This window comes from Vicia villosa, linkage group LG5, assembly GCF_029867415.1.
Source record: "Vicia villosa cultivar HV-30 ecotype Madison, WI linkage group LG5, Vvil1.0, whole genome shotgun sequence".
NCBI classification, from domain to species: Eukaryota; Viridiplantae; Streptophyta; class Magnoliopsida; order Fabales; family Fabaceae; genus Vicia; species Vicia villosa.
The window spans coordinates 35,138,151-35,160,593 of NC_081184.1; the positions used below are offsets into that span (position 1 = coordinate 35,138,151).

Below are 22,443 nucleotides of genomic sequence, written 5' to 3' on the forward strand. Positions count from 1 at the left end.
AAAATATATTTTTCTTGTAATATTTATCATAAGGCATCTTATCTTATAAATGTTGCAAATATTAAAAAATATCTATATTTTAAAATTTATATTTTTTAATTATAAATTTAATAGATGTACTATTATAAAATTTCATTATTACAAAAAAAGTATATCAAGAATAAATAAATATGGAAAGTGGGTATATAATAAGAGTCAGCCCAAGAAAAGGTTAATTTTTAAAAATAAAAATAAAAACAAATTAATTAATTTTGGCGGTTTTTTTATTTTAACATTATGCACACCTCATCATCCATTTTGAAACTTATCCCAGAAGCTTTCAAAACTTAAAAAGTAGTACAATAGTCACTAGTGTTTATGTTTAAGCTCTCAGTTTCTGTTTTACGCTCAAAACTTCATTTTCTTCTTCTCCGTCGCCGGAAAACCTAATTCTCGATGAGAAAATCCATCCGAATATCTTCCATCGGTCTCGGAGGCCAAGCTGCAGAACCGCCGGTATGTCTCTTTTCTCCTTCCCTTTCCTCTCTCAATTACTTGCGTTGTTTCAACATTTTCGGTGTGGTTCGCGTTTTTCCGGCTTACTCCGCCTACGCCGCCGTGGTAGAGCTATTTTCGGCTGCTCAGGTTATTTGACCTAGCGGATTACGTTAATTGCGGCTGACCTCGCAGTTTGAGCTGGAGTAAGCGGATTTGACGGAGCTATGAAGATTTTCCGTCTGCATGTAACGGCTGGTAGAGTTGCGTCATGAGATGGATAAGAGTTGGTTTAAGAATTTACGATTTTAGTGTAATTTAATGTGTTTCACGGTGAAAGGGAAATTGCTTTAAATTGTTGAAACTGAAATTTTGACTTCAGCAATTGTACACTGTAATTTAGAATTGAAGATTTTAAATATCAGCCGCGTCGCAGTAGTTTAAAGACTTTCGCGATTTCTGTCGGTATAGATGTTGCGATAATGATTGCGATTATTGTGGTGTGAATTCAATATAATTTTTTCTCTTTAACTTAAAAAGGGTGAATAGCTGCTGATACCGTTTTTCGTGGCCGAGACGTTCTTTAAAACCTTGGAATTGAATACACTAAAAAGAGAATTGATTACACTTTCAATTTTGATTTTTTATTTTTCAGGTGGTGAAGAATTTCAGTACTCGTTTTTCTCTTACGCCGTTTGCGAAGCGTGTTCAGAATCTAACTGATGAGCAAAGATCGGCGATCTTGCGAACGGGATTCGGTAGTTTGTTATTGGTTCCAAATCATTCACTTAACAAGGTTTTCCTTACGGAAGTAATGGAGGCTTGGAATTCTGAGCTGCGAGTTTTCGAGTTAGGTTCTGGTGAAATTGGGTTTAGTTTGTTGGATGTTGCTTTGATTTTAGGGCTTCCGGTGGTGGGACAGCGTGTGGAGCTGAGTGATGATGAGTTGTTTTCTGAATTGGAAGAGGAATACGGGGCTTCGCGTGCGAAGAGGAAGGTGGCTATGGGTAGTCTTGAAGCGAGGCTGGACTCGATTGGGGAGGTTGTGAGTGATGATTTTGTGAGGAGCTTTTTGCTTTTCACTATTGGGACTTTCCTTTCTTCCAATGACGGGAAAGTGGATTCAAGGTACTTGTCTTTTCTTGGGGATTTAGATGGGGTGTCTGGTTTTGCTTGGGGTGCTGCTGTTATTGAAGATTTGTGTCAGTGGCTTGATAAGAGGAAAGATAACAATGTACAATATGTTGGTGGTTGTCTCATATTTCTCCAAGTAAGTTTAAAAGTCATTCATGATATAATTATCACATCATATATATGTTATAAATGAAATCACGTATCTTAGCATTGAAGTCATATATGTTAGCATTGAAAGAGCGTCATACGGGTGTCACGTCAGACACAGATTCAAAGAATGTCGAAGCAAAGAAAAAATATCATTTTTTGAGGAAACTTGTTTGATTTTTCCGACATGTGACTTTTTTGACTCGTCGTACGAGTGTCATACAAGTGTCTAACACTTCACTAGCCTACTCCTAGAAGTGTCCATGCTTCATAGAACAATGTATACAAGAGTGATAAATCTTTTATCAATATTAATCTATTCTTTGACATATAGTATGTCCTTGTAAATTGTAACCATTCAAGAACTTAAATTTTGAAATAGTATAGGGCCAATTATTTGTTTCAGAGAAGTCAATCTTATTTTCTACTTGTCTAAGATGGTAATATAGTTTTCCCATTATTGACTTGGTATCAATTTAGTTTTGATAATGTCTGGATTAAAGTTGAAGATTGATGTCATTCTTATCAATTGATGGAAATAAGTTCTTAACAACTAATTTTTTTTATCCACACTATTGCGAACAGACATGGTCATACGAGCACTTTGATACAGCACGGCCAAATTTGCTAGATGAAGAAGATATGACTTTTCCTCGCGTGTGTCGATGGGATCATAGTAAATCTCACCCAAGGCAACGGGGTACATTAAGGTTTAAGGATCTGCATGATGATCAGGTAACTTGGAAACTTGTTAATACATCCATTGAGTTATCACTTTAAAGGTTTATAGGTGTGAAGATATCTCTTGTCCTGTGCGGTTGCCATTTTAATGATTTAATGTAGCAAAATGCTTTCACTTTTCATTTTCAAGTCCTTTAGGATTTAGTCCGAATATGCAACTATATATGGTCTTGAAATAATGATTTCATTACTTGCGTTGTTGTTATGATGTATGTCTTACGAAAGGCTCCACACCGTAAAAGTAAGAGGAAAGAAAAGTGGATTGTAATTCTTTTTAATTTTATGATGTCTTATCCATATATATTTACAGATAATTTGGAAACTTCAACCTACGTCTCAAGAGTTACAAATAGACATAATAAAAGAAGCAATGGAGTTACTAGGTGACAGCAAGGTCAAAAGGGATGGAAATTATTCAGCAAGCACATCAAGTAATGTGAGTTACAATTTATTGCTTTTTTGAAGTTTAAATATATCACTCTTCTACCATTTCGGTTCTTCTATTCCAATGTTACGCTTCTATAGGAATGTAGTCGTTCATTCTCATTTCAGTTTCACTTTTGATTGAGAGGTTGACATGGGCAGGTTTCAGATGAAGATGAAGAGATACAACTTAGTAGCTCTAGTAAAATATATACAGAAGACGGGATTAATTTAGAAAATCAGGTAGTAGAGGACACTCCCACAAGGTTGGACACTTATGACGAAGAGTATAGAGAACAGAAAATCAATATTGAAAATCTGATAATCTTGGACACCCCCTCCGATTCGAGCACTCCCATTGAATTAGGCAGAGAGGAGCAGTTCCAATCTCAAAAACTAATGATGGAGGACTCTTTCACAAATTTGACCATATCTGATTCTGAGGATGGAGGTAGAAAAGATAGGTTAAACACTGAAAATCACATAATGGAAGACACAACCGCAAATTTGAGCATTGGGAACAACGAAGTAGGAAAAGAGCAAGAGTTGATTGCTGAAACTCTCATAGTGGATGACACTCCCCCTAAGTTCAGCTCTGATGATGTGAGATTTTATTCTGCCTTATATCCTTTAGTTTTCGCAAGTTGTCACACACATCACACACATAATACGCGCGCACAATGTATCGTCACATATAAAAGTAACTTCTTCGATTGACAGGTTGATTTAAGGAAGAAAAATATCATGTTAGAGGAGGAAAATGCTGAATTGAAGCTGAAAATAAACCAACAAATGGAAGAAATTGGAGTTCTCCGTAGAGAGAATTTATCCAAAACACAATTAGAAAAGGAGAACGACGAGTTGAAACAAGAGTTAGACATCTTGAAAAACAATTTAAATGGCTTTGCAGACCAAATAGAGAGACATATTAAGGATTACCAAACTGATGCAATTGAATAATATGCTATCCTTGAATTTAAGCAGGTTGCTGTATATAATATCACAAGTTTGTTAGGGGTTGTGTGTTAGGACTAGGAGGTTCTTTCCAGGTTTCTTTGAGCAGTGAAACCATGAAATTCTTTCCAGGTAACCATACCTATTTATTTTTTATCTTTGTTGTACATTATGTAAGTGATAGGTCATGTACTCCAATGTCCAAATGCAAGGAGTTGGAGTTCAAATTATAATATAGTTACCTATTTCTTATTATAGGAATAGGCGACTATTGATCCTTTTTTTTAATGGAATTTATTAGTTTATGGTTATTTTGTTGGATTATATATTATAGTTACCTTTTTTCGTATCTTACTGTTATGTTTTTCCATTTTAGCTGAAAGCCACTGCCTAATTTTTTGTGAAATGGGCAAAGACAATGAATTATGTTGTAAGGAGAGTGTAGATTAGATGGAGAAAAGTCAAATAACTAGAAGTAGAGGAAGACCTAGAAAAACTATAAGAGAAACTATAAAGAATGGTTTTAAAATTAACGAATTGGATAAAAACACGGTCTTAGATAGAATATTATGACAAAATTTGATCCATGTAGCCGACCTTATTTAGTGGGATAAGACTTGGTTGTTGTTGTTGTTGTTGTTGTTGTTGGACAAAGATAGTAAATTGATCATTAACAATTATCTTTACTTATTGCATGAGATTCAATTTGAATTTAGACTATCAGAATTTGAAACAATGCAGCGAGCATCTTTGTTTCGACGGTGAAAAGGTGTCGTCCATCAGGTGTGTTCAAGTAGAAGCTTCATGTGGTAGCTTTGACACGGCTGTTGCGTGTTCAACTTATGCACAACACAAAAACAAACAGGTTTATGGTATTTTTCATTTGCATGATTTGAATCTAATTAAAGTTTGAATGCATTTTATCTTCATACATCTCTTATTCCCATTTGTTGATGCTCTAACTAATTATTCAATCTCACTTATCAAATACTGATAGCATATACAGTATGCACTTTCTGCATTTATTTCTTTAAAAGAATGATGTTAGCTGATAAAAAAAAAAGACTAGAATTATGATGAGTGCATTATCTTATACCATGACAATGAACATGTTAATAGATGATTTTGATTTTATTTTCTAAATAAAGTTTATATTATTTTAGTTATCTGCCAACTAATTAAGAATTCAATTATATTTTTGTAATATACTACTTGTCTCTAAACTCTTGAGTTTTTTTTTTGTACCTGTTTATATGTCTCTGTTTATATGACTCACTTCAAATTTTTAAAGTGCATTAATGGTTTCTCTACCTATATATCCTAATTATGTTGCATCTTTATGCACTAACTAAATATACTGTAACAGAACATTAAATAATTCTCTCTCTAAGATAAACTTGTAAAATTATACAAAATAGTCAACAAATTTAATACTTCAAATCAACTTTCTTAATTTTTTGTGATTTATCCAAAGAGGTCATATATTTAGGGGCAGAGGTAGTAATTATGTTTAGGCTATGTTGCCTCTTCCACAACCTTTTTTGTTTTTTGAATAAAGAGTTGATTCATAGTTTCCATCTTTAAGTCATTGTCCTTGAGGCAAACACCACTTCATGTTCTTAATTCATTCCTGTTATCACTTGTGTGTATATAAGTCTTTGAATATGTTCTAGATCTATGTATCTGTGTAGACGTGAAAATGTCGAAACTTTAATAAAAATTGGAGGAGTATTTTTATGTTAGAATTTAAGAATCATTCAAGTACGGTTGACACTTTTTCCGTGAATTGGACGAATTCAGAAAATTATGGTTAAAAAAGTAGATATGCTTTGTTTGCAGAAAATTATCGTTAAAAAAGTAGATATGCTTTGTTTGCAGTATTCAATCTATTGTAGTGTTGTTGTAATAGTTTCTTTCTTTTGTTTTGGAGTTCTAGTATACTTGCTTGAGTAAAATTATAACTCAGTTTTATGGTTTAAAAACCCTGTTTGCTTTTTCAAAATTTGAGTTTTGGTGATTTTTTTCTGATAAAACTTCTTTTTACTGAACCATGTAGTTGTTGGATGTATGAACCTAACAAATCCTAGTTTTTTCAGCAAGTTGCAATTGCATGACTAATTGGGACATTTAGAAGAATTTGTTTGAAACTGATTTGAGTTTATTTAATAACATATATGATATATCATTAGTTAAGAAAGAACAACATCTTACAATATCCATCAACTTATTTTGATAATTAACTCTCTATTTATGCTATAGTGTCCACAAACAGTACAACCATACACAAACACAGATACAATAACTTAAAGCCAGAAAGAAGCAACTTCAGTGATCTTTCTCACGTCACTCATGAGAGTGGCCTCTTTATTCTCACACTATAAAATAAACTAACATATAGCATCCTTCTTCTTGATCTATTGCTCCACACATCATGTTTCAACCTCAGTTCACACTGCATCAATACCAAAAAAAATAGATTCATTAGTATATATACAACAACAACCAAACTTTATCCCATTAAATAGAGTCGAATATAAATCAGTTTTTCCCATAATGTTCGATACAGACCATAGAACTAAAGTTAATGTTACATGAAAATAAATCAACAACTTTAATCTTGTCACATAGTATAGTATATGTTGAATATGACTCATATTATGTGGAAACTCCAATATGTTCTTAGGCCCAACTATGTACCAAAGATTACCTTTATGTTGTGTGAATATAGATATGTAAATATTGAAATCAGTACCTTTTACAGTCGGTATTGGGGCTGATACGGTAAGGAATGTTAACCCCGCATTTGGTTGGAAGGCCAGCAGCATTGTTAAGATTGGTGTTAGAGTAGGAGAAACCACTTGAGGTAACAGCATTCTTAATGCAGGTACAAACAGCTCTACGATCAGTAGGGGTTTGAGCCATGGTATTAAGACCCCTAATTCCATTACAACACCTCTCAGGCACATTCCCACCATTCATTATGTAAGAAACACATGGCATTAAGCCGTTCACAACTTGACCACATGTCACAGCTTCTCCAGCCTTGGGACCAAAACTCACAAGGCACACAATTGCCAAACAGACAACCTTAGTCATCACAGTTGAGTAACCCATGATATAACAGATTATAGGCTAAGTTAGCAAGAGATTAATGTGATTTTCAAAGTTGTGGTTTTTGAGATGTTGTGGATTTGAGTATATATAGGGGAAGAAAAGGGTATGGGGTTTGGTTGTGTATGGGGTGCATGCAAAAAGGCGTATGGCTAACCACGTGCTTGTGGTTATGTGGTAGTTGAGGAAAATTTAGTGTCATTATGAGGTATGGTTGGACAGGTTAAATGCTTCTAATACTATTTAAGGTTAGAGATGCAGACGAAACTACCCATATGTTTAGGTTTTAAAGGTACATTGACAATGCAATGAAACCTCATAAATTTTCACTGTACAAAATTAAATGCTATTAAATTATTCTTCAACAATTGTCGCTGTTCGTAAAGTGTTTGCTAGTGACAAGATGTTGAGGGAGGAGTTTTAAGGGTGGAGATTTCCAATGCCAATTTATATCATTTGGGAATGAATGGGACGTGACAGAATGAAGCGGAAAGAAATGGTATGCGGAAAGAAATGGTATCAAATGAGATTCTATTGTTTCGATCATTTAACATTGAATGAAATAGAGCGGAATAAAGTGATATTCTATTTCATCACTTATTATCATTTTTTTCTCCTATTTGGACGGAATAGAGTTCTCTAGAATTTATCTTGCTCCGTCCTAAAATATCTAAACTATGAAATAAATATTATGTTCCGTTCATATTCATTTGGAGGCATTCGGGAATTAATACGAGAGATCATTTTATATTTGGAACACACATTTGTGAGAAAACTTTAAGGTGATATGTGAGTGTTCTCTTACTTATAAAATGCTCAATCTTCCATTTTCCAATCAATGTGGGACTTCTTCCTCACATTTGATTCTCAATACATTTCAAAATATTCAAACATAGTCTTAGAGGACGGTAGTCGGTAGTCGAATATCCTTGAACATTTACCAACTGAGTTGATTTCGGGGACAATTCTATTCAATTTTTTAAAAAAGCTATTGAGAGACACACCACATATTCACAAAAAATTTTAAGGTGATAGGTGAATGTTCTCTTACTTATAAAATAATTAATCTTCTATTTTCTAATTATTGTGAGACTTCTTCCTCACATTTAATTGTCAACACATTTCATAATATTCAAACATAGTCTTAGAGAATGGTAGTCACATTTATCAACCGAGTTGATTTACGAACAATTTTATCCAATTTTTTAAAAAAAATATTTTTTCATGTAAACTACATCATATGTGTGATATATTAATTTGATCTTACGAGTAATATTTTATTTATATTTACTTCTATAACTTAGATAACTTTTATTTATTTATCTATTTATTTATTTATTTATTTATTTATTTATTTATTTATTTATTTATTTAGTTATACTTTTCACAGTTTCTTTCACTATAGATAATTCATATTTGAAGCATGTCACAAATTAACTATAAATTAATTATCTTTTAGTCAGGATTTAAATATTGATTTTTCTTGTTTTGTGAATCTAAACTCTTCCTCTAGACTCAATGGTATAGATATCGACATTATTGCAGTTTCATAAAAATTAAAAAAGAATGACAAAATGTTTGAATATTTAAAATAAATTAAATAATAATACCAACATATTTATATACAGATGTATATTATATTAAACTAACATCTTATTTTTATATAAATATTCATCTAAAATAATTTTTTTATAATATATTCTATCAATATTTTAGTTTTTCATTTAACTTTATATTTATTATTGCGAAAAAAAATGTAGAATAACTCAAAACAATTAAAAAAGAATTATTTAAAGTTTAAACAACAAAAAATTTGACGCGCGAGAACAAAGAACAATGATAAATAAAATAAATGACTTAAAGCAACGTATCTTTTATATGAATTTAGAGTATTTTATAATATATCTAAGTTAATATAAAATATTCTAACATTAATAAATGAATCCACAAATAGAATTGACTAAATTTGATACTTGCAAATTGACCAAGTTTGACTGCTTTTCGACTTTCTGATTTATGGTAATCTCGAAACATCTCTTCTTTCTCTTCATCACCCAAAGATTTTAAGACATACTTTTACAATCTCCATCTTGACGTTAAACTGTGGTGATGTCACTATATACATCAACCACCTTCCTGCTATCTACCATGTAAAATCACTATTCAACAACCTTGATTAAGTTCAAACCACATTTGAACCTTGATCTTTCCACTTACATCCACTTTCTTCCAATCCCATTTTTATGTTTAGGAAATCTAACAAGTCCACAAGCATGCTTCTTCAACCATCTTTGACTCCCATTGCTTTTGAGTGCCTCCCCAAAGATTCTTATTTATGCCTTTTGCAACCCTTCAACCACATTCAAAGCATAACACCCAATGCCATAATAACTCTCCCTTTAAGATGATACATTCTCCCTCTTTACCCTATCATGAGTCAAATGATAATTAGAGACCTCTGTAATCTTTAACTGACTATTACTAGTATCCATAGTAGGAACCCTACCTCAAACTGAGTCTTCCCCGTCACAGTTTCTAAAAACTTCATCACTATGACTTTAGTTTTCTTGTCTTGACAAGACTAACTGAAAGTAATACATATGTGATTGATGAACTTTGATCCTCTAGGTTCACTCCCAACAACTCACAAACCTTCTTTTCTCTTGGATAGCTATTGAAGACACAATCCACAACTTTACCATCAAACTGATTGGGCTTGATTTGATCAATAAGCAAATTTTTGATGACTTCCAAATAAGACTATTTTCAATTTTCCTAGTACAAACCACCACAAGTTTTTGGAAGTTTATTCTTGTAAATAAACACCTATTGACCATGTAAGCTACTTTTGCACAAGCCTTACCCTAAAAACTCAATGACAACTCTGCGGTCAAATGCGTATTTATCCCTTGTTTTATGCAGAGATCATTCAACTGCTTCAGGGCCATACCTCTAAACAATATTAACTGTAGGTGCACGTTCCTGAATAAGAGATGTTTCATAGCCTCCAACAACTCCATAACACCCTATATATGCTAGGAGAAAATGAACAGATTACCAATATTTACAATTTGGTACAACAACAGATGCATGCCTCTAAGGTGAAAGATTCTTATGAGTGGAAGAGAACAACAAGTTGCTCCACCTCGACGTCACACCAATGAGAGGCAAAACCATACAATAATGTTAGATCCACACCTTAGGTGGTTCTTGGCGACGTTGTCTCACCACACTAGGGAATCCTAGGATCACTAAAATGTATTTAGTCTCGCCCTCACCAATCCTCCTTCATGATTTGCCTTAGAAATATTGCCGTTCTGATATTATCTTTTTAGTTTTTAGCTGCTTCAAAACACTAATGTGTTTGAATGTTGCAACAAGTAAGTGCCCTTTAGAGAGATATTTTGGACATTTTATAAGAGTTTTAGTTTATATTTATTTATCTTATAAAATCATACATAAATTATGGGTCAAAAGAGATGGTTATGCTTTTCTCTTTAAGGTTGATTATGAAAATTTGTCATTGTTTTGTTCGCAATGTCATAACATTGCTCATAGTTTTTTTGTCTAGCAAACTTGTTAAAGAAGATCAAGAGAAAGTGGTCATATTGAAATGCATAAACACATGGGGAATAAATCTATGCATGTTCAGAAGAATGATTTAACAAAGGAATCAGTTGATGCGTAAGAAATAATATTACTAAAACACGTGTTGATAATAATCCTCTTTTAAAATTTGTCGATTGTTTGAAAATCACTATTGATGAGGGAGATTGTGAATATTGATACCTTGCATCCGTAAGACAAATAATATATTTCATGACAAAACTTTCACCTCATCCAGAAAAAAATAAGGTGTTATGCCTAGGTGTGCCATGTTTTGTTTTTTTTATAATAATAAAAACAACATATGCCCTCGATTTTTAAGAAAACCGCGGGGAAAAACAAATCAGGACACACTTCGAATCCCAAATATTACAGTTTATGATTTTATTTGTTTATAAGTGTAAACTAAATGAACTAACATTTCAATTTTTTGATATAACCGAAGGATCAAATAATCATATTTCATTATAAAAGCACTCGTCAAACAGATTTTAACCTAATTCTTACTTATATGAAGCCCCCAAACTCGCATGCATCATTCTTTGGGATGGATTGCAAGACAACAAAAATCTTCAATGTTCTTCTATTTAGAACAAAATATTTTTTCTGCCCTTGCAATATATCTCACATAATAGTGTTGATGTATTTTTGCTCATTTCATAGATTGCAAGTGCAGAAGATCAATCTTGCTTCAAAGATTTGTTGTACATTTCCAATCAAAGAAATAATATGACATTTCTTGTGTACTCCTCTCTCTTCAAATAAACAGACTGCTAAAATAATGGTGAATTTTGAATGCAAAGTTCTGACATTCAAGCATCATTCTTTTAGAAGTTGGAACTTAAACAGAGAAGGGAGCTTCAACTTACACAAAGAAGGGAGCTTAACCTTTGAAAAGATTTGTTGTAAACAATTTATCTTAATATTATGTGTAAACAATGTAATATTTAAAAAAAAAGAATTATTCACCTCAGTTTTAATCCAAAATCGAGGTGATAGTTTAAAGGAGATGATAATTTACCTAAGTTTTATAGTTAAACCGAGAGATATAATAATCATATTTTACTATTAAAACAACAGTTAATTAGATTTTACCCTAATCCTTTTTTTGGCTTTCGCACTCTGGTTTCTAGGGGAAATGAGCCCTAGTAATCCAGAGCAAGCATTGTTCCCACCTAGGAATTGAACCCGGTATTCCCCGGATTACATCCTTAGCAGGAGCTCCTTTATCACTGGAAATAAATTATTCCCACCTAGGAAATATTTACCACCGCAATGTATCTTTGGAAATATTTTTTTCTTCCATTGGCCCTGGAAACAGATCTATAGCATCTTGCATGGGACCTCTAGCATTTAAATCTTGATATCATCAAAGATTTGTTACATACAATATATTTTTAATATTATATGAAAACAATGTAATTAAAAATAAAATAAAATGCGCATTCACCTCGGTGATTTGTCATGACCAAGGTGATAGTAAAGCATTTTTTTTTCTATACTATATACATCGGCCTTAACAAATCTTTGTCGTCCATTTAATGATTATCAATTCTCAAGACGCTGCAATTAGTGATCCGCGTGAAATCTTAGGGACATCCATTATACAAACATGGTGAATATTGAAAATCTAACTCAAGTTAAACATATGAAGCGCTTGAAACATAAGGACGCTTGAAAAAGTTCTCTATGATGGATGCCAAGAGGAGAAAATTTTATGGGTTCAAAGTTTGTTTTCTTAAATATTTATTCGAACCGAAAATAATTTTATTTTTGATATTAATTATCTTACCCTTTTTTTCATCAGAAACAATTGAATGTAAGATTCAACAGAAGATCTTTCCCAAGATTAAATAATTCGAAGATTTAAAGTCTAAATCTTGAGGGAATTTGATTTTCATCTAGATTCTAGGAATATGATTTTTATCTTGAGCCCTAGGAAATTTGAATTTTATTTTTATTTTAATATTATGTACAAACAATGTAATATTAAATAAACAGTGTAATATTTTGGGTAAACAATGTAACAACTTTAAAAAAATAAAATAATAATCATACCATTTAGTTTTTTAAAGTTAAAAACGTTATTTGTTATAGTGTGATTTAGATAGAATGACAAATTAACCATTTCAATTGATAGTCTATAAAATGAGGAAGAACAAGAAGTACTTTGAGACGAAGAAAATTTTTAAGGTAGGTATTTCCGGCTGCTTGTCTCACTAGTTTTTTTAATGAGAATTGTCCCTCATCTTTTTTATGCATTCTATCGATTTTGGTTTTCTTTTTCAGTTTTTGTTCTTTTTGAAAGTTTTGAGTTTGTTCTCCTTATACTTTTTCTTCTTATATTTAATATATAGTTGATGTCTAAAGATAAAATTAAATTATTAGATGATTTTATATTTAGTGAGTAATAGTATTTTTTGATTTGGTAAGATGTTTAGATTATTTTTTGAAAATGCAAAATTAAATTAATGAATATGCATAGTTAACCATTAAAAAACACATAAAATGGTTATAAGACATCCTTATAGGTGTGAACAAATTTGAATTGCCATTTTAAAACCGACGATCGAAATTTCAACGGTCAAAATTAAACTTTTAGAGTAAAACTATAGTTTAAGTTGAATTTAAGTTTTAAATTCGACATAGGTTCAAACCCACTAGATTGTCCAACCATACCGCGCATACTAAAACTTACCACAAAAAATCTTCGAAAATGAAGGAAAAAATCTTCGAAAGAAAAACTTACCACAAAACAATTTGAAAATCAACACTAACTAAATAGTCTACAGTTGTGAAAAAAAGCAAAAATCAAATGTTGATAATAACTGTTCACCCTCCATCTTTATATTGATACTGCTAACAGATTGCATGCACATAACGTGTATCATAAATGGTATGCTAAGATGAACACAATTCCCCAAAAGAAAACTATATATATATATATATATATATATATATATATATATATATATATATATATATATATATATATATATATATATATATATATATATATATATATATATATTGTCAAATGAATTAATGGATAAAAATTTGGCTTACAGCTTTAGAAAGTGGCAGGAATTCTTATAATTTGAATATAATTTTTAAATTTCAACACAAACGGGTTACAAGTTCCGTTGATAGAAGAAGTGGTCGAAGACCGTATGATCTGGAAGGATGATGTAAGTGGTAACTATAGTGTTCGATCGGGATATAGATGTTGGAGGAAGCATCAAGAAAGTGTGGGCTTGGTTAAGGAAGGAGTAAACTGGAGTGATCTCTGGAATATAACAACTCCGTCTCGAGTGAAACATCTTCTTTGGAGGATTTGTAGTGATTGTCTCCCATCTAAGGTGCGTCTTATTCAACATCATGTACCTTGTAGTCCCATCTGTCAGCTTTGTGGTCATAATTATGAGGACGATTGGCATGTATTTGTTGGTTGTTCAGAAACGTTCTCTTGTTGGCAGTCGGCTGGTCTTACTGATATCATCTCTCCTCGTCTCCATTCTTTCCAGGATCTCAGGTCCTTTATCTTTGATATTTGCATGAAGGAGGATAGGTATACCGCAGGAAGAGTGGCGGTTATGTTGGAAGGGTTATGGAAGAATAGGAACGACTTCGTGTGGCATAATGAAAAGGAAGATGCTTCCAAACTTGGTTGGCTAGCATTCCATAAGTGGCAAGATTGGTTTATGGCCCAAAATATTCGGGAGCCGCAGTTAGACAACGGAGAAGTGGTTTCATGGAACCCGCCTCCTATTGGTAGCTTCAAATGTAATGTGGATGCCACTTTCAACAACCGTGTAGGGACTACGAATCGAGGGCGGTGTATGCGTAACGACCATGGTAATTTTGTTGCCGCGGGTACGGCTTGGGATGGTAGTAATTTTTCGGTGTTGGAAGCGGAGGCCTTAGCTCTTAAGGAAGCAATTCATTATGTTATTATGCTTCATAATGCTCCGACAATTTTTGAAAGTGATTCTCAACAGGTGGTCCAAGCCCTTAGCTCTAATACGCCGAGTAGCTCTGAGTTTTTCTCTATTATTAATTCTATTAAGTTGTTGCTATTAGATTTCCCCTACTTTGAGGTTAAGTTTATCAAGCGTCAAGCGAATATGGTTGCCCATACCTTAGCTAAGGCGGCCAATTCTTGGTCTCGACGCTGTATGTTTGATGTAATTCCTCCTTATATTATTCTTTATTTGATTAATGAAAGCAGTTAAATTTGTTTCTGTCAAAAAAAAAAAAACACAAACAGGTATCTATGGCAGAGATACAAATATAAATTGAAAGAAGCGGAACAACACAATCCAAAATATTATTAAATGGGTTAATATTTATTTTTTTCTCTGCCATATAGGACTCGTTTGAAAAACTCCCATGAGAAAAAAAGTTGTATGAATTCTCCTAACAATTAAAAATTCTCTCATTTTAAACCTCGTAAATTTTTTATTTTTAAAACCAACCTTACCACTTGAAGGACTCTATCATTTTGAGCCCTGTAATTTTTTTTGTTGTAAAATTAATCTTACCCGTCATATTCCAGAGGGTTTTAAATGACATAAACTTCAAGTTTATAAGGTTTGAAATGACCGAATCTTCAAATAGCAATGATAGTTTTAAAAACAAAAATTTTATAAGGTTTAAAACGAAAGAATTTGAAAGGGGAATTCACACAACTTTTTTTTACAAAGGTTTTTCAAAAGAGCACTATATGGCAGGAGAAAATAGATATAATAAGATTTTTCCTTCTCAAATTATAAACTATATTTTTAAAAATTTTATTTTAAAAGTTTCACATTATCAATGTAACATAGCTAGAAGTGGAAATAATCTTTATTGAAATAATGTGTAATTTTAATTAGTGCCCAACTTTTTAATCACTTGTTAGAAGGTGATTTGTTGGAGATTCATGTTAAAATTTTTCCTTCTTTGGACTTTTTACCCTCTCTTTCATTAAAAAAAAATAGAGATTAAAGCAAATAATTTGGTTGTCAGTACCATAAGCTTTCCTTGCGAGTTTGAAGAGAAAGGGAGGAGACGATTTTAAAAAATAAGAAAAATTAGGTTAAAAGAATAGAAAGATTTTGAGTACGAGGGTTTTACAGGATTCAATTTTATTTATAACATAAAAAATCACATAAAATAGAGAGCTAAAAAATTGTATTGAAGGAGGTAGGGATGACAGGCAGACTCAAATGTACGAGATCCACCCGCACCCGAACCGAGTCAACAGGTGAAAACTTGAGTTGACTGAGTTCGAGTTCGGGTGCCACCCGATGTTTCAGGTGCGTGTACCCATTGGCATCCATAGAAGGAGGATTTTGGGGTGTTTTGAAAGACTTACATAATTTTTTCAAATATCTTTTAGGTTGTTATAGTATTCTGAAAAATAAAAATATAGTAATGATAATAACTTTTTTATTATTTTAAATAAAATTCTTTTTTTCAAAAAACTATCAAATATTTTTTTAAATTTTTTTAAATTTTCATTTTCGGAAGTCTTCTTCTCCCTTCCTTTCTAAACTTGCAAACAAAGACTTTGAGTTCAACTAAGTTGGGATAATATGGACATTTAATATCTTATATATAACATCCAATCATTTAATAGTACTGCTTCTGCATCTATAAATCTATATCTTTAATTATAAATAATTCTTATTTAGCACTTGTCTTAAGGGAAACATAAAGAACGTTTATTTATTTTAAACTAAAATATGTTATTACAAGCGAGCTGGAGTCAATTTCTTTATTCAGTAATGTCATCTCCAACAAGCTATGTCTTACTCAATCCTGCATTTGGCAATAAAAATGAACATTAAGGTTAATTCCTCTATCTTAATGAAAATAAAGGTTTATATTTTTTTTAATATAACTTTATAATGTTCAATAACGGATATATACATACTTGTTGCAGTCAGTGGAGGGACCAAGGTTAAAAGGCAATTTAACACCACATTTACTAGGGAGGCCAACAAGAGCATCAACATTGAGTCCGGGCAGTGCCTTAGCCGCTTTATCGATACACCTACAGGCAGCTTGACGATCATCTTTCGTCGTGGATTGGTTGTTCACGGCCGTAATACCATCACAACACGGCTGCGGGACAGCACCTACGATTCCGGTCACGTAAGGGACGCACGGTGCTAATTTTGCCTCAACTTGGCCACAAGTGAGAGCTGAAAGAGTTTGTGGTAGACCTAAAATCATGCACATCATCATTGCCATGCAAGTGACCTTAACCAACAACGTTGAGCTAGACATTGGATTGATGACTTTAGGGAGTTAGAAATATGAGTTGTGTTTTGGTTAAAATTTGATGTGGAGAGAATGATCAAAGGTTGGATATTTATAATGTGAAGGAGATTCAAAATTATAAAAAAAAAAAGAATTATATGTGTGTGAAAAAAACGGTTAGTTTGTTGAGGAGTTGGAAATGCAGTTACGGTACGTATAGTTTGCATGAATAATGTGTGAGTGAGGAATTAATGTGGAGTGTCTATATTACTTTAGATCACAACTTATAGGAAAAATACTTAAACTGGGTTAATTTTGTGGGAATTTTTTTTTTAATCACTACAAAAAAAACACTCATTAGTGACGTGAATTTCACGCCACAACCAGCAAAATCACTTCACGGGTGACAACTAAGTTGTGGCGTGATTTTCATGTCACTAATTAGTGACATGAAAATCACGTCGCAAATATTTGCATAGAGATTCCCAACAATTAAGTCAGAGCAGGCGCATCAGTTGTGGTTTAGAAAAGCAGCTTTATTTGCCACGTGATTTTCATGTCACTAATTAGTGACATGAAAATCATGTCACTAATAATTATAGTTTTGAAAAAGTTGCGACATGCCACTAATTAGTGACATGTAAATCACGTCACTAATCTTTTTTTTTTTTTAAATTTCTAAAACCCAATTAATAAATTATATATATAAATTAAATTTAGAAACTAAATATATTAAAATATATAAATTAAATTAATAAGTTATAAACTAAATATTCTTTTACATTTTTTTTATTCTTCAATCTCCTTCAACCTTCTCTTCAATACCTTACAAAAAAAATTAATCTAAAATTAATAATAAAAAATATTACAAACAATGAAAGATATTGATAAAACGAAATTATAAAAAAAAAATTGAATTAAACTTACCTTTGATACAAGATTTGAAGCTATTTGAATGAAAAAATGGTAGAGAAGAAATGAATTGGAATGAAGGGAAGAGAGAATTTTTTTTGTAGAACATATGAGTTATGCAGAAAGAGAACTAAAAGCCAATTATATATAAGCCAAACAGTGACGTGAACATCACGTCGCAAATGTTTGCATAGAGATTCTCAATATTTAAGTCAGAGCAGGCGCAATAGTTGTGGTTTAGAAAATCAGTTTTATTTGCCACGTGATTTTCATGTCACTAATTAGTGACATAAAAATCATGTCACTAATAATTGTAGTTTTGAAAAAGTTGCGACGTGATTTCCATGCCACTAATTAGTGACATGCAAATCACGTCACTATTCCTTTTTTTTTAATTTCCAAAACCCAATTAATAAATTATATATATAAATTAAATTTAAAAACTAAATATATTAAAATATATAAATTAAATCAATAAATTAAAAATAAACATACTTTTATATTTTTTATATGTTGTTTTATTAAATATATGTAAATAAATTTCATCTTTAATATGCAAAACTTAAAAAAAAAATTGTTTTTATATACTATTTTTTTATAATTTCGTTTTTAATAAGTTTTGTATATGCAAAACTTAAAATATTAACCTATTAATATAAGTCAAACAGTGACGTGAATATCATGTCACAACCTTGCCACATGATATTCACGTCACAACATTTAAACAGAAACATCATTTAATGAGGCTGCCTGCTAAAGCCTGCTACCAATCAATTCACGAAAATTGAAATTTCCCTCTTAAATTTTGCGACGTGTTTAACACGTCACAACAAATTTTTTTGAAATTTTGAACCTTTCCTCCCATGCGAATGTTACAGCCTTTAGTGTTTTTTATTTTACTTTTTAGTAGTGACGTGTTTCCCATGTCACAACTTCTTTTTTCAATAATCAATGTCTGACTCCCAATGGTTTTACATTATTTATATTATTTAAAGGTAGTGACGTGATTATCACGTCGCAACTACCAAATTTTTGACACGTGATAATCACGTCACTAAAACACTTCGCAGAAGAGCCTTATTCTTGTAGTGAATAAGCAATTTATAAGATATCGCACTAGGGGTGTAACCCTTACAACAAAAACTCTAAAGAGAGTTGAAACAGTTTAGAGGTAATTTATACCAATCATAAAAAGGGGTCCTAGAAATAGGATCACTACCTCCTAACCATCTCCAAGAGAAGAACAAAATGTTGGAGAATACCGTTTCGAAGCTAAAAGTAGCGTTCTCAAAGATAATAGCATTTCTCATTATCCAAATGCACCAAATTATAGCTAACCAAATAGAATTTAATTTAATTCTAATATTGTGTTTCTTCACCTTCTCTTGAATGCAACCGAAGCTCTTGAACTCGTCCAAATTAAACTCCACATCTTCTCCCAACCAATTGTAGACTTTCTCCCACACCGCTTTCGAAACATTGCAATGAAAGAAGAGGTGTAGCGATGATTCCGGATGATTAGAACAAAGGACACAATCAAGAGAAGTGAAATTAGCAACCCCCTATGAAGCAAAAGGTCTTTTAAAGGAAGGCGATCAATAAAGAATCTCCAAGAAAAGATATGGGCCTTTTTCGGAACCTTAGACTTGCACATTCTTTCCAACAACTTGATAGTATCGGTTGACCAAGCTTTGTCTTTGGCATTAGAAACCAAACTAGTCACACTTGCAACCAAGAAAACATCGGAGGGATTAAGTTTCCAATGAAAAACGTCGTTATCCGAATTGGTCGGCGCCAAGCTCTCCAAAGATTCTTTTAAGTCCCTCAATTGAATAGCCAAATCCGAGAAGGTACCATTTTGGCCGGAAGAGAGGGAAGGCAAGTTCAAGATGGACACTCCGTCAATGCCAAAGAGGTCGTTGATATTCCAAGAAAAGACACCATTATTCCAAGATATAATATCGCTAACCTTGCATAGTTTATTGGTTGAGAGGTCGAACAAGTGTGGTAAATATTCACGAAGAGTTTGATCACCCAACCAACAACTATGCCAAAAGAGAATGTTGTTTCCATTCTTACACTCACAATTAATCCATTCGGTAAAGCCTTCAACGCTATCCTCCTCTTTAAAATCATTAAGGATGATATCCCTCCACCAACTAGAATCATCCCGATTTAAAACATCCCCACAAGAAGCTAGCACTTTGAGTTTCGGATTTTGGTATCTCAAGGATAGAAATCTACTCCAAATGGCATTATCCTCCTTCAAGATTCTCCATTTCCATTTGAGGAGGAGAGCTCTATTTATATCACCAACATCTCTAATGCCTAATCCACCTTTCTCCTTAGGTTTGCAAACATTCTCCCACTTCACCCAATGAATGCTTCTTTTATTTGCATTCCCATTCCATAAAAAATTACTAAGAAGACCTCTAATCTCTTTGATAATCTTGCTCGGAGCTTTATAAAAAGAAAGGGTGAAAATTGGAATTGCATTAAGCACCGACCCAATGAGAGTCACCCTACCACCTATAGAAATGTTTCTCCCCTTCCACATCGACAATCTTGCTTTTATGTTGTTAACCACGTCCTTCCACACCTTCGTCTTGTTAGCTCTTTCACCAACCCAAATACCAAGAAATTTAAAAGGAAATGATCCTTTTTTACAAGATAAGAAAGAAGTAGCCGAAGAATAAAGCCAATCACCAATATTAGTACCAAAGAAATTGCTTTTGTGGAAATTAATTTTCAATCCAGAAACAAGCTCAAAACCTCTCAAAATCACTTTCATACTCCAAAGATTGTCACTTGTAGGTTCTCCAATAATTACGGTGTCATCCGCAAATCGGAGAATATCCACAAAGTCATCTTCACCGTATTTGAAAGGATGGAAGTCCCCCACCTCTATTGACTTCCTCATTAGAGCACTAAGACCTTCCATAACTATAACAAAGAGAAAAGGAGAAATCGGATCACCTTGACGAAGACCACGATGGACTTTAAATTCTTTGGTAGCACTACCATTTACCAAAACGGACATGTGACTAGAGAAAATGCAAGATTCCATCCAAATCATCCATCTCTTCCCAAACCCCATTCTTCTCATTATCCATCTAAGGTAATTCCAAGAAATAGAGTCGTAAGCCTTTTCAAAATCCACTTTAAGTAAGAGACACCCCCTCTTTTTTCTTTTAGCCCAATCAAGAATCTCGTTAACCATTAGAACTTCATCCATCATACTCCTACCCGGAACAAAGGCGGTTTGATTGGTAGAAATCAATTTATCTAAAACACCTCTCATTCTAGCCACCAAAATCTTCACAAGGATCTTGTAAATACTCCCCACAAGACAAATAGGGCGATACTCGGACAAATCTTGAGGATTCTTCTTTTTAGGGATAAGCGCAAGGAAAGAAGAAGAAATGGCTTTGACAAGCGTACCTTTTAAGAAGAAATCATTGCATAACTTCATCAAATCTTCTTTAATAAGATACCAAAATCTTTTAAAGAACTCCAAAGAAAAACCATCCGGCCCCGGACTTTTGTTCCCATCACACTACCAAATAGCATCCTTGACCTCTTCCTCGGAAAATGGTTTTTCAAGTTCCAAAGAATTCCCTAGAGGTAGCACTTTCAAGTCAATTCCATGCGGTTCCGGTCTAGTACAAACCTCTTCTTTAAAAAATCCTTCAAAGTGCTTGAAAGTATAATCTTTAATATCCTTAACCTCTTCTACTCTACCACCCCTAGTCTCCATGGTACATAAAGAATTCCTTCTTCTTCTATCCTTTAAGGAATTATGAAAAAAACGTGTGTTATCGTCCCCCTCGGTGAGCCAAAGTTGTCTCGACTTTAATCTAAGGAGCCCTTCTTTTTTGTTTAGGTTAGACCAAAAATCCTCCACTACTTTCAACCTTTTCTCAACCACCTCTTCCGGAGCGTTACCTGCAAAATGAACAAACAAGTTATCTAAAGAATGCATCTCTTTCACGTCTTTGTCAATCCTGAGGTCAATCCAACCATAAACCGTTTTATTCCACCAAGAGATCCGACTTTTAAGGATTTTCAACTTTTCAACCAAGCAATAGTCCCCTCTCCCTTTAACTACTAGTTTATTCCACTCCTCTTCGACAAAATTATCGAACTCCTCATGATTTAGCCATAAGTTGTTAAACTTAAAAGGCTTAGGACCCCAATCCTTTCTATTGTTTTTCAACCAAATCGGAGCATGATCCGACACATCCCTCTCTCCTATATATTGAGCTTCCACCTTAATGTCGTCTATGAAGCACTCCGATAATAAAAATCTATCGAGCCTACTCATAGCCTTCCCGTTGCTTTTGAACCAAGTAAACTTACCTCCAATTGTTGGAAGATCCACCAACTCCATTTCCTCTATGAAATCATTGAAAGATCTTGTATCCCTACTATAATCGCTAATAGTAACTCCAAATCTTTCATCAAGAGTAGAGATAGAGTTGAAGTCGCCCCCAATGCACTAAGATCCTACGGTGTTATTATTCTTGAATTCACAAAGATTCTTCCAAGTTCGTCTCCTAGTGATTTTGTCGCAAGAGGCGTAGACATTGACATAATAAGTTAGTTTTCCATCTTTCTCCACTCATAGACCTAGAAAGCCTTATCCTCTAAAACTATAGATGAGAGAAAAGAAGTCTTTCTTCCACATAGTTAGAA

At 33.0% G+C, this 22,443-nt stretch overlaps 4 protein-coding genes across 5 annotated transcripts; 1 reads left to right on the forward strand and 3 right to left on the reverse strand.

Moving 5' to 3' along the window:
- Nucleotides 1-339: 339 nt before the first annotated feature.
- LOC131601554 (uncharacterized) lies at nucleotides 340-5,892 on the forward strand. Of its 2 annotated transcripts, XR_009283691.1 has the most exons (7): nucleotides 340-495; nucleotides 1,130-1,744; nucleotides 2,341-2,490; nucleotides 2,807-2,932; nucleotides 3,082-3,522; nucleotides 3,640-4,005; nucleotides 4,615-5,892. XR_009283691.1 is itself a non-coding variant. In XM_058873407.1 (6 exons), exons 1-6 carry the CDS (start codon nucleotides 436-438, stop codon nucleotides 3,877-3,879), a joined length of 1,632 nt encoding a protein of 543 aa, XP_058729390.1. In that variant the 5' UTR covers nucleotides 340-435; the 3' UTR covers nucleotides 3,880-4,222. The 2 variants fall into 2 exon arrangements, 1 of the variants encoding a protein (XP_058729390.1); XM_058873407.1 differs by lacking the exon at nucleotides 4,615-5,892 and having other exon boundaries at nucleotides 3,640-4,222.
- A 117-nt stretch (nucleotides 5,893-6,009) lies between these two features.
- On the reverse strand, nucleotides 6,010-7,055 carry LOC131601555 (non-specific lipid-transfer protein 1-like). The gene is made up of 2 exons (XM_058873408.1): nucleotides 6,626-7,055; nucleotides 6,010-6,325 (listed from the first exon to the last, which is right to left on the reverse strand). Exons 1-2 carry the CDS (start codon nucleotides 6,985-6,987, stop codon nucleotides 6,316-6,318), a joined length of 372 nt encoding a protein of 123 aa, XP_058729391.1. The 5' UTR covers nucleotides 6,988-7,055; the 3' UTR covers nucleotides 6,010-6,315.
- Nucleotides 7,056-16,382: 9,327 nt separating this feature from the next.
- LOC131604504 (non-specific lipid-transfer protein 1-like) lies at nucleotides 16,383-16,863 on the reverse strand. Its single transcript, XM_058876939.1, has 2 exons — nucleotides 16,508-16,863; nucleotides 16,383-16,392 (listed from the first exon to the last, which is right to left on the reverse strand). The coding sequence occupies exons 1-2, from the start codon at nucleotides 16,861-16,863 to the stop codon at nucleotides 16,383-16,385; spliced, it is 366 nt and encodes a 121-aa protein (XP_058732922.1).
- A 4,441-nt stretch (nucleotides 16,864-21,304) lies between these two features.
- LOC131604505 (uncharacterized) lies at nucleotides 21,305-22,138 on the reverse strand. The gene has a single exon (XM_058876940.1). It carries the CDS (start codon nucleotides 22,136-22,138, stop codon nucleotides 21,305-21,307), a length of 834 nt encoding a protein of 277 aa, XP_058732923.1.
- Between the last annotated feature and the right edge of the window lie 305 nt (nucleotides 22,139-22,443).

Bases quoted from the DNA above. Each gene is read 5' to 3' on its own strand.
- LOC131601554 (XM_058873407.1), top strand. From the start codon at position 436: ATGAGAAAATCCATCCGAATATCTTCCATCGGTCTCGGAGGCCAAGCT. The intron at 496-1,129 runs GTATGTCTCTTT...TTTATTTTTCAG, and splicing joins GCCAAGCTGCAGAACCGCCG to GTGGTGAAGAATTTCAGTAC. The intron at 2,933-3,081 runs GTGAGTTACAAT...TGACATGGGCAG, and splicing joins CAGCAAGCACATCAAGTAAT to GTTTCAGATGAAGATGAAGA.
- LOC131601555 (XM_058873408.1), bottom strand. From the start codon at position 6,987: ATGGGTTACTCAACTGTGATGACTAAGGTTGTCTGTTTGGCAATTGTG.
- LOC131604504 (XM_058876939.1), bottom strand. From the start codon at position 16,863: ATGTCTAGCTCAACGTTGTTGGTTAAGGTCACTTGCATGGCAATGATG.
- LOC131604505 (XM_058876940.1), bottom strand. From the start codon at position 22,138: ATGGAGTTGGTGGATCTTCCAACAATTGGAGGTAAGTTTACTTGGTTC.